This window comes from Sebastes fasciatus, chromosome 6 (assembly GCF_043250625.1).
Source record: "Sebastes fasciatus isolate fSebFas1 chromosome 6, fSebFas1.pri, whole genome shotgun sequence".
In the NCBI taxonomy this organism is placed as follows: Eukaryota; Metazoa; Chordata; class Actinopteri; order Perciformes; family Sebastidae; genus Sebastes; species Sebastes fasciatus.
The window spans coordinates 634,869-652,023 of NC_133800.1; the positions used below are offsets into that span (position 1 = coordinate 634,869).

The following is a 17,155-nucleotide window of genomic DNA, read 5'->3' on the forward strand; positions in this document are numbered from 1 at the left end:
CTAACCGGAAGTAGCTTCGACAGTGTGTTTAAGAGAGCTGTGTTGCGCTAAATGTGCGCAGATTGATTTTCGCTTAATTCAACACACCAAAGAGTACAAAAGTTGATGAAAACTCTGCCGTATGTGCTTTATGGTCGAAAAATGCGTCCTAAAATAATATAACTATAGGTATCATTATTAATTAATGAATTATCATTATTTCTTACTAGAATCTTATGAATTTCATCAGGTTCAATACCTACCAGCTAAATGAAGTAAACTTACTTACTGCTGTATTTTATCAGACACGTGTATCAATATATAGTTTTGTTGAGGAGATGCACCTCGTTGTATTTGAACGCATCAGCGTCCTGTCCTGACTGTCCTGTCCTGACTGTCAGGCTGAACGTTTGAGCCGTCAGATGGCGGTATATCTCCACCAGACGTCATGTTGCAACACAGTGAACTTTGGACGGATTAATCCGAATAGTTTTCAGAGCATAACTGAGAGGACATGCCAGGGAGAGACACGTCTGGAGCTAAGGCTGGACGGGCTGGGAGATATGTAGCTAGTTGCTTTCTTCTTCGGGGTAAAAACCGAGGCTGATCTGAGCTACCAACGGAGGAGAGTTGATTTGAAAGCCGGGACCTCGTTTTTCTTCATCCAGCTGAACTGAAGACCAGAACACCTTCCTCCTGCACTAAACCCTCATGTTCATCACGCCTTAAAAGTGCCAGTTTAACTCCCTCATTAGACCACAGAAGTGTTAGAACAGCGGTTTTCAACATTTCTGCTGAATCTCCTCCATCATCGTTTTTTATGTATTTGGAGTGTGAACCAAGTAGCCCCTCCCCTTTATGCTGACGAAGAGCCACAACACACAGAGCTGGGATCAGTCTGAGAGCCGGGACCAGTCAGAGAGGACTGATATCAGTCAGAGTCACCATCATCATCACCATCATCAGTCTGACACCAACTCAGAGGAAGACAGAGGATGGGAGCAGTGATCTCGCCTCTAGGACTTTCTCCTTGTGTTTGTGAGTAAGACTAAACTAAATGGGTTCTCCTCCCTTCTCACCCTGTCTGTACTATAGAAGTACTATGGTACTATGCTCCATGGAAGCTTTCAGTTGTATAGAGTCCAGTCCAGGTCAGGCTTTAGAGATGCTAACTGATGAGTGATATAGTGAATGTCCGAGTACTAACTATGGTTGAACCGGTGGGGTTTGTGGCGGCATGGAGAGCCCAGTTCCCTGAGTCTGATCCCCCTTGCATGGAGCTGAACTCACTGGGGAACATTGAACAAGAGCTGAAGAAATGCAAGTTATCCATCAGGCACTTGGAGAAGGAAGTAAACAAGGAGCGCTTTCGGATGATCTACCTGCAGACTCTGCTTGCTAAAGAGAGAAAGTCTTATGATGGGCAGCGGTGGGGATTTAAAAGCACGGCCCACATGAATGATGGAGACCTGCTCGGTGGCCCAGACAGCCAGACCACAGATGAGGAGCAGCAGCAGAGAGGGCCTGGCCAGACGGCCAGTTGTCAACCACATCCAGAAGCAGAGGTGGATGACGGGGCATCCCCGGCCAAACAGAAGGGAGGAGATTCACCAGGCATCCCTGATTTCCCCCTGGGCACAGGCTCGGTGGCAGCTTTGAGATCCAACTTTGAGCGCATCAGGAGGGTCAACTCTCACACGGCCGGAGATGGCAGAGGGTTGTCAGTGATGGGCGGCCAGGAGAAACCTTTCTACGTGAACATGGAGTATCATCAGGAGCGAGGGCTGGTCAAAGTCAATGACAGGGAGGTCTCCGACAAGATCAGCACCCTGGGCAGTCAGGCCATGCAGATGGAGCGCAAGAGGTCTCTGCACTCCCTCCCAGGGAATCTATCAGCCGTCACGAGGGACATCAACAAGGCTGTTCAGAGAGGCAGATCCACCGAGGGGAACCGCAGCTTCAACGGGTCGTATGATGACGCCGAGGTCAGCCCACACTTCATGAAAGACGGCGTGATCTGTTCCACTGGGGGGAAGGCTGAGCGGCATTCGGCAGAGTGCCAGCCGTATACCACTGTGTATGTTGGGGGGATGATGGCTGACGGGGACACCCGAGTCATCCACATCAGGGACCACAGCATAGAGGAGGATGCTCACCTCACCTGGCCGAGGCGCTCCTACTCTCCCGGCAGCTTCGATGACGTAGGAGGCGGCTACACACCAGACTGCAGCTCCAACGAGAACTTAACATCCAGCGAGGAGGACTTCTCCCCGGGCCAGTCCAGCCACGTGTCTCCCAGCCCCACCACCTACCAGATGTACAGGGACAAAAGCCGCTCACCCTCTCAGCACTCCCAGCAGTCCTTTGACAGCAGCAGCCCGCCCACACCCCTGTCTCAGAAATGCCTGAAGCAGCAGGTGATGGTGTCCGAAGCCTCCATCATCGGGGTCCGTAAAACGGGCCCGATCTGGCCCGGTGACGGGGACTCCACCACGTCCAGCAGGACCTCTCATGACAACAGTGTTCAAGGAGATCTAGGTAGGTCTGCAAGACACACTGCACAACACAGCTGAGTCCTCGAGCCCAGAAAACTCTCCTAATGGGTAGAGATGATAAAATTCTAAAAAGCACATAGGCCCTCTAATTACTGTCTGAAAGACTTGCCTTGATCCGGAATAAATCACTGATGTGTAAAATGCACCTAATATGTTGACCTCATACACTCAATCCATCCTAAAATGTTCCCTGGAGCCAGGATTATTATGCACTTCATTTTTGAAAGGACATTTCTTGTTGGGTTTTTGCCATTTTCTTGGTTTTCAGCAGGTTTATCTACATGAGGCCAGGTTTAATAAAGTTCATCTTCTCATCCTATTAATGCAAATTTCATTTGATCTCCTCAGAATATTGATCCATATTGAGTGTGTCAGGGATGGACTGCTTCTTAACTTTATCCCGGTGGTTTTGCAGTTCATTCAGGAGTGGTTTTGTTAACCCTTTGTAAGCAGGCCTGCCCTCTCTTCTTGGCCCACTGAGTGCTGCAGCACCCTCACAGAGATGACAGCGGCTGCCTCCGGGCTTCCTGTCCACCCTCAGTGTTTTTGTGTCAGCACACATCAGTGTTGTTGTCCTTGGTGCCGAGTAATTAACTTAAAGGGGTTCGTCTAGCGTGATAAATTTAGGGAGGCTCTTTGTTACGGAAGGCGGCTGTAGGGGAAAAGCCCTGACAACTCACTCAAAAAAGAGGATGGAGAGGCTTAAAGTGTGTCATGAGGCTTCCAATCAAAATGCCTGCCATCAGTGTTTCCTGTTGTTATGTGTGAACACAATAGGAGAATCACTCATTGAGCACAAGTATTGACAAGTTAACAATATAACAATGCTAAGTGGGATAAGGAGAGTGGTCAAGGCTACTTGGTAATGCCAGGGACAGAAGGAGAGGCGGGAGTGAGTGTTCCTCTGGAGAACGTTCGTCAAAGTGAACGACACACGAGGACACCAGGATATTGTTGCTGGTTGATGCCAAACAGGGATTGGGAAACAGAGTGCGTATTAGGATTGGAGCTGGAAAATTGTTTGCCTCTACCCCACAAAAAAGTGTTATCCACTGTGGGTCAGATTAAACAGATGAGCAGAATAGTGCGTTGTTATATAAGGTGATCCAGTCTAAAGCTCTTTGACACAAAGCATGTGACGAACAAGCAGATAGTCTGTGATATAATCAGCATGAAATGTAAGCTAGCACGCTGCTCGGATGACTGAAATGTCCAAATCCATTCCCCTGTGCCATTTGTGGCGCAGTACTGCTAACATACTATCAGGGTGGTTTAGCTCCTTCTTCTGTAAGAAAAATAACTAAAAACAGATGCACAGAAAGTTTCTATTTCTCCAAAGAATGAATACTTTTATGACAGTCATTTGCTTGAAAAACTCTAGAAAGAAAACCTGCTTTCTATTGAATGATATTAAAACGGACCTCCAGTGAGTTAGTGCTGCACTTCTATAAAGCTGTAGGACTTGTGATGGACAGATTTAAAAAAAGAATGGTCCAAAGTGATGCAGCGGTGGCCGAGATATCCTGATTTTTAGTCCAAAAATGCTGCATCCATAATATCCATAAAATCACATAATGCAATCAATATCATATTTCTCTTCTACCCTGTCTGGTTGGTGAACGTCCACGTCATTCAAGCTCCACGCCCCAGACTGTAATGCAGGCTCTCTCAGAAATACGTAGTCTCCAATAGGAGACGCACCGAGAGCAATAACAGATATCGGGCCGAATCTGGATATCGTGACTATGGGGCCGATCTATTCAATTCAATTCTATATTTATATCCTATATACTTTATATAATGGAATGGAATTCCTGTTTAAGTTTTGACCAATAGGTTGCTGCATTAAAAGGTTTACACTTGAATTGTAATTCCTGTTCATTTTTAAGATATTTTACCAAGTTGCTGGTGTACCATTTATTATTTGAATAATATCTATGCGTTTATTTGTTACATTTAGTTTTACAAAGTTAAGAGAGCAATGTTTAAGTCAGGTCTGATTCCTTACACATAACAGAATGATCCCAGTCACTTGCACACAGTGAGGCATAGAGATGATTAACTGAACACTGGTATCGGATCAGTACTCGGTATCGGCCGATACCCAAAGCCCAGGTATCAGTATCGGGACTGAAAAAGTCGGTGCATCCCTGTAACATCATCATGGGTGATCCTCCAGAGCCACTAAGACATTAGACAGCTTGACAAAAAATGTTCCATCAAGGTCCACTTACTAGCTTTTTCCAAAGCTCTCAACTCTCTTGTCATCGAGATGAAGTCTGAGATTTGGTTAAAGCTCTGGAAAAAACTAATCATCAAGAATGATGGATGAAGTTTTGCACTGGTTACTCAGCTGTTTGTACGGTAGTGAGCAGTAAACTGGCCGAGCCTGTATTCCTGTTTAAAAGCTGCGTGCTGCAGAGCTGCAGCTTTAGACCACAGCAGACTTGTTGCTGACATTATGCCACAGCTGCCTCATGTGGACTTTGCTTTGTGGATTACCAGAATATTTTCTGATGTTGTAATCAAATTACTGTGCACGTTGCTGGATTAGGCCTCGGACAGGGAGCTGCTTTGAGGAAGTTTGCAGTAAACTGCCCTTTGTTGTGGTTAATGACTTCAAGCGAGCAGTTGGAACGTTTTTTGTTGTTGTATTTTATCATAAAGCATTAACAAAAATCTATTAAATGAGCCTGGTAAAGCCAACTTAATGTAAGTGTTGTAAAGACGCTTTGTGCTCCAGTTAGCTGAGTATTGTGTAACTATTAGACAAAGCTTCATAAACTGAACAATAAGTCAGTGGTTGGACCTAAAAGAAGCCTTCTAGACTGTAGATGAACACGTGAACGCTGACATGCTCCCTGCTGCTGCTGTGTCAGTGTTTTAGTGTCCTGCATGGTGGCAGTCCGTCTCTGCCAGACGTACCATTAGAAACATACAAACAAACACATCCTCGTCCCATCGCTACTGAGCTGCATCGCTGCAGGAAATCTGAGTGAAATGGCCAGTCTAAAAGTGACACATGTCAGGGGACCCTTTCTATGAATAGAAGAATAAGTGTTGTCTTCTGCTTTCTGGATATCTAGGCCAATTGTCAAGCCTAGCTGTGAATAGAGCTGCTGATTAGCTGTGGGCCTTAAAGGAGGCCAACTCTCAGATGGGTCTATTTTGCCATAATTAATTAGCATGATGACACTGACGAGCCTGTGGCCACAGCTCTCTGGAAGAGTCTCAGCCTGTCGACCGTCTCATGGTTAATGTATTACAGTGAGAGGGCATAGAGGAAGAGGTCGGCCAAAAGGGAAATAATAAATCTCACCATTCATAATCTGGATCCTAATCATAATCCCTCTGCAAAAATCTGGATCTTGTGTTTTCGGATGCATTAGTCTGAGTTCAGGATATGGCACAGTTTGTGTCTGGGATGGCTGTGACATTAATAGAAAGGCTCTGTCTGAATGTCTGGGCCTCAGTCCACAGATTGGCACTACTTGCTGCCTCAGCAGGAGTCACACCGGTGCTGGTCTACGCTCCCGGTTAATCGCAGACTCATGAATATTTGAGGTTCCTGAAGGGAGCCCACAGGCCTATACCTATACCTGGATATCAACTTCATTCAGCCTCTCCCATTCCTACAGTCATTATAGGCCTACAACAGGAAATGTCTATGTGTGTGTAAGTGAGACACCTGTTCTTCTGTGCAGTGTAAAGTGGTCAAAAGCTGGCAGGCCATCAGTACACCAGGCCAGGCATCGCCAGCTGCTCTCACAGTAACAGCATGAATAGTCTTTTTGTTCCTCGTTGTCAGAAAACCGAACAAAGGCAGCTGTTTAGAAACTACTATTCACACTCCGTTGTCCTGTTAGCTCCTCTAGAACATACATCATTACCATAGATCTACTTTAATAGAAGAGAAATACTGTACAGGTTTACCTTAGATATAGCTCAATAGAAGAGAAATCTTTGGCATGTCTGCGGGCCTCCCCCGGCTCAGTGCTCGGCCTCAGGTCCCCTCCCTGGTCCTGTCCCTGGTCCCCTCCCTGGTCCCCTCCATGGTCCCGTCCCTGGTCCCGTCCCTGGTCCCGTCCCTGGTCCCCTCCCTGGTCCCCTCTCTGGTCCCCTCCCTGGTCCCCTCTCTGGTCCTGTCCTTGGTCCCCTCCTTGGTCCCCTCTCTGGTCCCCTCCATGGTCCCGTCCCTGGTCCCGTCCCTGGTCCCCTCCCTGATCCCCTTTCTGACCTGGGCAGCTTGTTGCTGCTGGGGGGTGGGGGGGGGACTCTGACCTGGTCAGCTTGTTGCTGCTGGGGGGTCGGGGGGGGACTCTGACCTGGTCAGCTTGTTGCTGCTGGGGGGTGGGAGGGGACTCTTACCTGGGCAGCTTGTTGTTGCTGGGGGGTGGGGGGGGACTCTTACCTGGGCAGCTTGTTGCTGCTGGGGGGTGGGGGGGGACTCTTACCTGGGCAGCTTGTTGCTGCTGGGGAGTGGTGGGGGGGGACTCTTACCTGGGCAGCTTGTTGCTGCTGGGAGGTGGGGGGGGGGGGACTCTGACCTGGGCAGCTTGTTGCTGCTGGGGGGTGGGGGGGGGACTCTTACCTGGGCAGCTTGTTGCTGCTGGGGGGTGGGGGGGGACTCTGACCTGGGCAGCTTGTTGCTGCTGGGGGGTGGGGGGGGACTCTTACCTGGGCAGCTTGTTGCTGCTGGGGGGTGGGGGGGGACTCTGACCTGTTCAGCTTGTTGCTGCTGGGGGGTCGGGGGGGGACTCTGACCTGGGCAGCTTGTTGCTGCAGGGGGGTCGGGGGGGGGATTCTGAATTAGCAGTGGACCAGATATCCTGACTTTTAGTGCATAGTATGGGTCAAGCTCCAAAAACCTTACATTTCCCATAATGCAGCTGGGTTGTCACTCTTTTTTAGACCCTCTGTGCCTGGTAAACTCATGGATGTATAAAGAGAAGGGGATCCAGCGTTGGAGGCGGGACCCCATTCATTCCTATCTGAGTGTGTCAGTGGTGTATGAAGCTTAAATGACTCCACTTCCGCCTGGAAAAGTACCCGGATCATCCGGTGATCTTCCTCATCCATTGGGCCCATAGAGCAGGCGCAGTAGCGTCCGCTCTGTCACATGACTCGGTCACATGACTCGGTAACGGGGTCCAAACCTCACGCCGTCGTCGCGGCTTGGTGCTCCAGCCTCGGTCTGGGTCTCACTCACATGAACGGAGAAAGGGAAATAACTCTGGATTCAGCTGTTAGTGCATTTCATAACTCTTAGGACCTGATGATTTAAATAAGGGCTATTAGAGTGTTCTATGGGAAAAGTCTTTTTGGGCCCGATGGCATCACGTGACGGACACGGAAGTTGTAGTACCGCTGTTTGGCCACTATGAAAGTTGGCATCAACAACCGGCGCTCTTCCTGGGGGGTTGGGTAAACTCCCATGTTTTTCAAACTCCATGCCCTAAATTTGCAACGCAAGCTTTCTGTTATAAAACTGTGGTCTTCAAGCCCAGATAACCCGATGACATCACTATGACATCATCAGAGCCACAGCAGACACCATACAGCCCGACAATGCTATTCTTAAGTCAAACACCATTTGTAACACACAGTTTCTGTTATAAAGTCTTAGGCCCTGTTCACACCTGGTATTAACATGCATCCTCAGTGATCCGATCACAAGTGGACAGCTCTAAGTACAGGTGTGAACACACTCAAGACGCATTGAGGACGCATTGAAGACGGATCTCTCAGACCACATTCAGAGGTGGTCTGGGCCACATATGACTACATTCTTTTAGCAGTGTGTACGCGAATGCGTCCTGGGCCTCATTAAGGACCGCCTACTCATCTGATGTCCACCTGTGATCCGCGGGGTCACCGCGCCCCTCAGGTGAATAAACAGGCAGACACGGTCGATTGTCAGCCAGGAAATGCCCTCTGTGCTCTACTGGATGTAGACTAGGCACGTGAAGTGCATTATCATCATACTGTCGGAGATGTGTCGCTGTTTTTGTTCCGCTGCTTTGCGCGGAGCTGACACCCGACCGCCCGCCCACCTGTTCTCTGTCTTCCCCGCTCTCTGGAGCGCTGTACCCCTCCAGGCTGTTGTCTGGCAAAAGCAGCGGTGCCGGCTGGTGGCGCAGAGGTCCCCGGGGACCGCAGGTACAATAACCTTTTAGTTTGATGTTCATATAATGTACCAGAATTAACGAATATGTAGGATATTACTACTGACATTCCTGTAATATTAGGTCACATCGGCTGCTATTAGCCGTGTGTTTACTACGTGTTTATTTGCATATAGAGTGGGGAAGTGAGATCAGATCACAAGTGACCACTGAAGACGCATGTGGAGACGCATTTTAATTCAATTCAATTCAATTTATCTTTGTATAGCGTCAAATCACAACAGCAGTTATTTCAAGACGCTTTATATATAGAGCAGGTCTTAGACCGTGCAACATAGTTTAGAGACCCAACATAATAATAATAATATATTAGATTTATATAGCGCTTTTTAGTGATCTCAAAGACGCTTGAAGATGATCCACCAAGCGCGCTGTGGCCAGGAAAAACTCCCCGATTACTGGGAAGAAACCTGGAGCAGAACCGGGCGCAGGGCGGGCGGTCATCTGCCGAGACCGAATGGGGGGATATTTAGATAGATAGAGAGAGAGATAGATAGAGAGAGAGAGAGAGAGAGAGAGAGTGAGAGAGAAGCAGCCACAATAATAGCCTAGCAGCTGTAATAGCTAATACAAGTAGGACTGATAACACAAAACCAGTAGTAGTGGATGTAAAAGAGTGATAGTACAACTATCGTAATTGATATCATTGGGTCGTCCCCAGACGGGCTTTCAAGTGGAGCTTCCAGCTGTCTCAGTCCACCATACATCTGGCTAGCTCGCCAGCACTGTCCAGCATCTCTCATCAGTACGTCCATGTGTGTTGGTGTGGGACGTCCCTGTGATCGATGCCCGTACGTTGGTTCCCGCAGCATCAGCATGCTTGCTGGGAGTTCTTGATGTCTTTGGCAGTGACCGAGAAGTCCCATTCTCCAGGCTGCCACTTTGTCACTAAGTGTTGGTAGTCCCTCGTTAGCGTTGGTAGTCCCTCGTACAGACGTAGTTTATTAATAATGGTAGCAGTTGGTGTCAAGCAGCCCCCGGACGCGGTAGCAGATGCAGCCACGATACCGGAGACAACCAGATCCAGGTGAAACCCCTGCTCCAAGTGTACCCCTGCTCCAGGTGTAACCTCGCTCCAGGTGTGACCCTGCTCCACGGTTACCTGCGAGACAAGGAGGCACAAGGACTCCTGGGAAGGAATGAAGTTAGTAACAACATGGACATGGGACATGAGTATGAACAGAAGGAGAGGGGAGCTCAGTGTGTCATAGGAAGTCCCCCGGCAGTCTAGGCCTATAGCAGCTTAACTATAAGCGTTATCAAAGAGGAAAGTCTTTAGCCTACTCTTAAATGTAGAGAGGGTGTCTGCCTCCCGGACTGAAACTGGGAGCTGGTTCCAGAGAAGAGGAGCTTGATAGCCGAAGGCTCTCGCTCCCATTCTACTTTTGGAGACTCTAGGAACCTCAAGTAACCCTGCATTCTGTGAGCGCAGTGCTTTAGTGGGGTAGTAGGGTACTATGAGCTCTTTAAGATATGATGGGGCCTGACCGTTTAGCGCTCTGTAGGTGAGGAGGACGATTTTAAAATCTATTCTGGATTTTACAGGCAGCCAGTGTAGAGAAGCTAATACAGGCGTAATATGATCTCTTTTTCTAGTTATTGTCAGTACACGTGCTGCAGCATTCTGGATCAACTGGAGAGTCTTTAGAGACTTATTGGAGCAGCCTGATAATAAGGAGTTGCAGTAATCGAGTCTAGAGGTAACAAATCCATGGACTAATTTTTCTGCATCATTTTGACACAGGATGTGTCTGATCTTTGCAATGTTACGTAGATGAAAGAAGGCAGTCCTTGAGGTTTGTTTTATGTGAGAGTTAAAGGACATATCCTGATCGAAGATAACTCCCAGATTCCTTACGGTGGTGCTGGAGGCCAGGGCAATGCCATCTAGAGTAACTATATCATTAGATAATTTGTTTCGGAGGCGTTCAGGGCCAAGTACAATAACTTCAGTTTTGTCTGAGTTTAACATCAGGAAATTGCAGGTCATCCAGGTTTTTATGTCCTTAAGGCATGCTTGAAGTTTAGTTAACTGGTTTGTTTCATCTGGCTTGATCGATAGATGTAATTGGGTATCATCTGCATAACAATGAAAGTTTATGGAGTGTTTTCTGATAACATGGCCTAAGGGAAGCATATATAAGGTAAATAGAATTGGTCCAAGTACAGAACCCTGTGGAACTCCGTGACTAACTTTGGCGTGCATGGAGGACTCATCGTTAACATGTACAAACTGAGATCGATCTGATAACTAGGACTTAAACCAACTTAGTGCAGTTCCTTTAATGCCAATTAAATGTTCCAGTCTCTGTAATAGGATGTGATGGTCAATGGTATCGAAAGCAGCACTAAGATCTAACAAGACAAGTACAGAGACAAGTCCTTTGTCCGATGCCATTAGAAGGTCAGGTGTGAACAAACGTACTTAAAGCTGTCCACTTGTGATCGGATCACTGAGGACGCATGTTAATACCAGGTCTGAACAGGGCCATAGTGTCCAAGCCCAGATATGCCTGATGACATCACTATGACATCCCTGATGACATCACTATGACATCCCTGATGACATCCCTGATGACATCACTATGACATCCCTGATGACATCACTATGACATCAGGGAGGGATGCTGATTAGGTTTTGTAATTTAGCGAAACAAAGCAAATGCTTTCTAAATCTGTGATGACTGATTGGTTGGATACTGAGCCCACAGCGTTAGCTTGAACCGACCTGCTAAATGCATACCTGTGCTGTAAAACCTGCGTTGCTAGGCAGATTATGACTGAGCCAATCACATTAAAGCACATCAGGTGAGGTCTGTTCACTAATATTTAATTCTATTCAGACATGCAAATGAATATTTGATCATACCTGGAGGTCACTGTAATTTTTCATGTGTGTTCATCATCTGCCAATAATAAGCAGTTATGTTCGCTGTAACAACACAAACATAAGGCTGTACGAGCCTAAGGACTGGCCAGGCTCCAGTATGAATTCTACAGTGGGATCAGAATAATTCCCCAGTAAGATAACCCAATAGGACTAACTAGCTATACTGTACCATATTAGACATGCTGTTATTCCCTTCTGCCTCAGTAAAGCTAATCTATACGTATAGCCAACATGTGCTTCATTGTACAGATGTTTATTTTCACAGCCTGGACAGACAGTCATTATTGGGCTTTGATTCTCTCTGTTATGCAGCACATTACAAGCAGGAGTCTGACCACTCTGAGCTATTTCAACACACACTGATTAGTAGGTGTGCTTGGCTGGGCGGCCCAATTCTGACCTCCCCTGCTCAATGACTGGCACTAATTGTAGGCAGCCCTACAGCAGATCAGAGACGAGTGCTGGTGGGCCTCGCTGCCTCCCCCAGCCTGCGGTCTGAAGGGCCTTCAGATGGCCCAGGACGTGATGATCATCTGTCGGCTAACAGTTTTATAGTTTTCTGCTTTAGCCATACAGAAACAGAATAAGGTTAAAGGGAGGCTCTGTCTATTTAACATGTCAAAGTCAATTTGCTCCAAACAGTTGTTTAATGTCTCGTGTGGCTCTTGAGGAGCTTTGTCAAGTCTGAGAAAATTACTCAAGTGATGAGTGGATTTTGGTGGACACTACAAATGTTTGGCCATGCTGTCTGTCGGTCGGACTGTGCACCACTTTGCTCCAGACTGAAATATCTCCACAACTATTGCATGAATTTCCATAATGTTTAGCACATTCATGGTCTCCTGAGGATGGATCCTACTGACTCTGGTGTTCCTCCTCATCCTTTTCTTCTGGTCCCACCTTGAGGTTGTCATTTGTGGTTTTGAGTGAAATGTCTATGTCAACAACTATTGGATCGATTGCCATGATATTTAGCACGGATATTCATGTTCCCCTCAGGAATAATTGTAATAACGTTAGTGATCCTCTGACTGTGATTTAGCGCCGCCATCAGGTCACAATTTCAATTTGTCCAATACTTTGGTTTTTCGATAAATACCTGCGGAACTGATGACATTCCCATCAGCGTCAGCTGGACTTTGGGTTTAATGAGAATAAGTGTTAGCTTGCTAACACGCTAAACTAAGATGGTAAACGTTGGCTGTATTCGAAACCGCATACTATACTAGTAGTACGTACTGATTTGGCCAAAATGTAGTATGTAGTATGCAGTATGCGAACAAAAGCAAAATCTCCAGTATGCCAAAAATACCCGGATGACGTACTGATTTGGAAAAATTCTCCAGTATGCATCGGACCAGTCTATCTCGCCTACTGTATCCCACAATGCAAAGCGCTTGAACAGTACAGGCTACGGGTACAAAAACAGCAGCCAAAAGCTGCTCGTTTTTTATGTTTTTTGTAGCTATTTCAACACTAAATTCACTTCTGAAAGTTTTTGAGGCGAGAAATTAACTGTGTAGATTATTAATATCGGCAGTTTTACGAAGTTAGATGGCGAATCGAACATTTGTTCCACCGTTGTCGGAGTTTAGAAGCTCCACAAAATACCTCGACAGCCAGCTAGTGCCTGCCCGGGTCGCTGCCAGCAAGCCGGGTAGTCACGCTCAGAGACGCTATGAGCTGCTGGAGCTCACTCCGGTCTCATAGACAAGAGGCTTTTATTTCCTTGTTGACGGATAGTTTGTTTAAATATCACAACACAGATGTCCATTATAAATTAACAGGAGCCTGTGTTTATTTGCCTTTTTCAGAGTTAAAAAGCTCCACAATTGCCCACGGGTGTAGCTCGCTGGAGAGCCGGCCAGTGACGCTCACAGAGCGGCTGCAGAGCAGCAGAGTGGCGAGGGAAGATGAGAGGGAAAGAGCAGCTTCTGACGGGGCAGAGAGATTCCTGCTGAGACAAAATGACACTTTTTTAGCATTTCTCTAATATCTGGAGGGAGCTCAGTCCACTTTTTTTTTTGCTGTAACTGAAAAAGCAGTTTGAGTAACTAGTAAATGTTGTGGATGAATATTTTATATTTCCCGTCTCTCCTCGTTGATGATCCTGTTTGTCGGACTTCATTATGAGCTGTTAGAATAAATAGTTTAAACCTGCAGTATCTTATAAAGTAAACAAGCAGAACATAAACAACAAAATCAAAGTTATATTTTTTGATAATATTGTAATAGTGGTACAAGTTTGTTTTTTTGTCCTGTGCTTTAAGAGCTGGTTTAAAGGCTAATTAAGCCTCGTCTAGCATACTGCTAAATACATCACTTTAACTGTCACATACTGCATACTACTCAGGAACGCAGTATGCAGTATGTACTGTATACTGCATACTGCGCTCCTGAGTAGTATGCAGTATGCGGTTTCGAATACAGCCATGGTAAACAATACCTCCTAAACATCAGCATGTTAGCATGCTCACATTAGCATTTAGCTTGAAAGCACTGCTGTGCAGCCTCACAGAGCTGCTAACATAGTGTAGCGGTAGCATTATGGGAAACGCAGGGTCCAGGAGCTCGACACGAGATGTCTTAGCCTCTGCTACATCAATTTAGATTTTATTTATTCTTTTTGTTAATCTGGGCTGCAGGGTGGTGCAGTGGTTAGCACCGTCACCTCACAGCAAGACGGTCGCCGATTCAAACCCAGCTTGGGGTCCTTCTGTGTGGAGTTAGTATGTTCTCCCTGTGTTAGCATGGGTTTTCTCCGGGTTCTCAGGTTTCCTCCCACAGTCCAAAGACATGCAAGTTAGGTTCGTTGTTGACTCTAAATGTCCCGTAGGTGTGAATGTGAGTGTGAATGGTTGTCTGTCTCTATGTGTCAGCCCTGTGATAGTCTGGTGACCTGTCCAGGGTGTCACCAAAGATTCACTGTGAAGTGCATTAAAGATCAATCATGAAGTGAGGAAAACTACCAGTCCCCCTGTCTGAAGAGCACCACCCTTTAACCAGTCCCCCTGTCTGAAGAGCACCACCCTTTAACCAGTTCCTCTGTCTGAAGAGCACCACCCTTTAACCAGTCCCCCTGTCTGAAGAGCACCACCCTTTAACCAGTTCCCCTGTCTGAAGAGCACCACCCTTTAACCAGTCTCCCTGTCTGGAGAGCACCACCCTTTAACCAGACCCCTGTCTGAAGAGCACCACCCTTTAACCAGTCTCCCTGTCTGTAGAGCACCACCCTTTAACCAGTTCCCCTGTCTGGAGAGCACCACCCTTTAACCAGTCCCCCTGTCTGAAGAGCACCACCCTTTAACCAGTTCCTCTGTCTGAAGAGCACCACCCTTTAACCATGTTCCTCTTTCTGAAGAGCACCACCCTTTAACCAGTCCCCCTGTCTGAAGAGCGCCACCCTTTAACCAGTCCCCCTGTCTGAAGAGCACCACCCTTTAACCAGTTCCTCTGTCTGAAGAGCACCACCCTTTAACCAGTTCCCCTGTCTGAAGAGCACCACCCTTTAACCAGTTCCCCTGTCTGAAGAGCACCACCCTTTAACCAGTTCCCCTGTCTGAAGAGCACCACCCTTTAACCAGTTCCTCTGTCTGAAGAGCACCACCCTTTAACCAGTCTCCCTTCTGGAGAGCACCACCCTTTAACCAGTCTCCCTGTCTGAAGAGCACCAACCTTTAACCAGTTCTCCTGTCTGAAGAGCACCACCCTTTAACCAGTTCCTCTGTCTGAAGAGCACCACCCTTTAACCAGTCTCCCTGTCTGAAGAGCACCACCCTTTAACCAGTTCCCCTGTCAGAAGAGCACCACCCTTTAACCAGTCCCCCTGTCTGAGGAGCACCACCCTTTAACCAGTCCCCCTGTCTGGAGAGCACCACCCTTTAACCAGTCCCCCTGTCTGAAGAGCACCACCCTTTAACCAGTTCCCCTGTCTGGAGAGCACCACCCTTTAACCAGCCTCCCTTCTGGAGAGCACCACCCTTTAACCAGTCTCCCTGTCTGAAGAGCACCAACCTTTAACCAGTTCCCCTGTCTGAAGAGCACCACCCTTTAACCAGTTCCCCTGTCTGGAGAGCACCATCCTTTAACCAGTCTCCCTGTCTGGAGCGCACCACCCTTTAACCAGTCCCCCTGTCTGGAGCGCACCACCCTTTAACCAGTCCCCCTGTCTGAAGAGCACCACCCTTTAACAAGTCCCCCTGTCTGAAGAGCACCACCCTTTAACCAGTCTCCCTGTCTGGAGCGCACCACCCTTTAACCAGTCCCCCTGTCTGAATAGCACCACCCTTTAACCAGTCTCCATGTCTGGAGAGCACCACCCTTTAACCAGTCCCCCTGTCTGAAGAGCACCACCCTTTAACCAGTCTCCCTGTCTGTAGAGCACCACCCTTTAACCAGTCTCCCTGTCTGGAGAGCACCACCCTTTAACCAGTCTCCCTCTCTGAAGAGCACCACCATTTAACAAGTCCCCCTGTCTGAAGAGCACCACCCTTTAACCAGTCTCCCTGTCTGTAGAGCACCACCCTTTAACCAGTTCCCCTGTCTGAAGAGCACCACCCTTTAACCAGTTCCCCTGTCTGAAGAGCACCACCCTTTAACCAGTTCCCCTGTCTGAAGAGCACCACCCTTTAACCAGTTCCCCTGTCTGAAGAGCACCACCCTTTAACCAGTTCCCCTGTCTGAAGAGCACCACCCTTTAACCAGTCCCCCTGTCTGGAGAGCACCACCCTTTAACCATTTCCCCTGTCTGGAGAGCACCACCCTTTAACCAGTTCCCCTCTCTGAAGAGCACCACCCTTTAACCAGTCCCTCTGTCTGAAGAGCACCACCCTTTGACCAGTCCCCCTGTCTGAAGAGCACCACCCTTTAACCAGTCCCCCTGTCTGAAGAGCACCACCCTTTAACCAGTTCCTCTGTCTGAAGAGCACTACCCTTTAACCAGTCCCCCTGTCTGAAGAGCACCACCCTTTAACCAGTTTCCCTGTCTGAAGAGCACCACCCTTTAACCAGTTCCCCTGTCTGAAGAGCACCACCCTTTAACCAGTCCCTCTGTCTGGAGAGCACCACCCTTTAACCAGTCCCCCTGTCTGGAGAGCACCACCCTTTAACCAGTCCCTCTGTCTGGAGAGCACCACCCTTTAACCAGTCCCCCTGTCTGGAGAGCACCACCCTTTAACCAGTCTCCCTCTCTGAAGAGCACCACCATTTAACAAGTCCCCCTGTCTGAAGAGCACCACCCTTTAACCAGTCTCCCTGTCTGGAGCGCACCACCCTTTAACCAGTCCCCCTGTCTGAATAGCACCACCCTTTAACCAGTCTCCATGTCTGGAGAGCACCACCCTTTAACCAGTCCCCCTGTCTGAAGAGCACCACCCTTTAACCAGTCTCCCTGTCTGTAGAGCACCACCCTTTAACCAGTCTCCCTGTCTGGAGAGCACCACCCTTTAACCAGTCTCCCTCTCTGAAGAGCACCACCATTTAACAAGTCCCCCTGTCTGAAGAGCACCACCCTTTAACCAGTCTCCCTCTCTGAAGAGCACCACCCT

At 47.9% G+C, this 17,155-nt stretch overlaps 1 protein-coding gene across 1 annotated transcript in view; it reads left to right on the top strand.

The window, feature by feature from the left end:
* The first annotated feature begins 455 nt into the window (after positions 1 to 455).
* LOC141768729 (breakpoint cluster region protein) overlaps positions 456 to 17,155 on the top strand; it is a 49,908-nt gene continuing 33,208 nt past the window's right edge. The window contains exon 1 of the mRNA XM_074637032.1: positions 456 to 2,517. Within this exon, the coding sequence (XP_074493133.1) occupies positions 1,155 to 2,517 (1,363 nt within the window). The 5' untranslated portion in view covers positions 456 to 1,154. The remainder of the gene's footprint in view (positions 2,518 to 17,155) is intronic.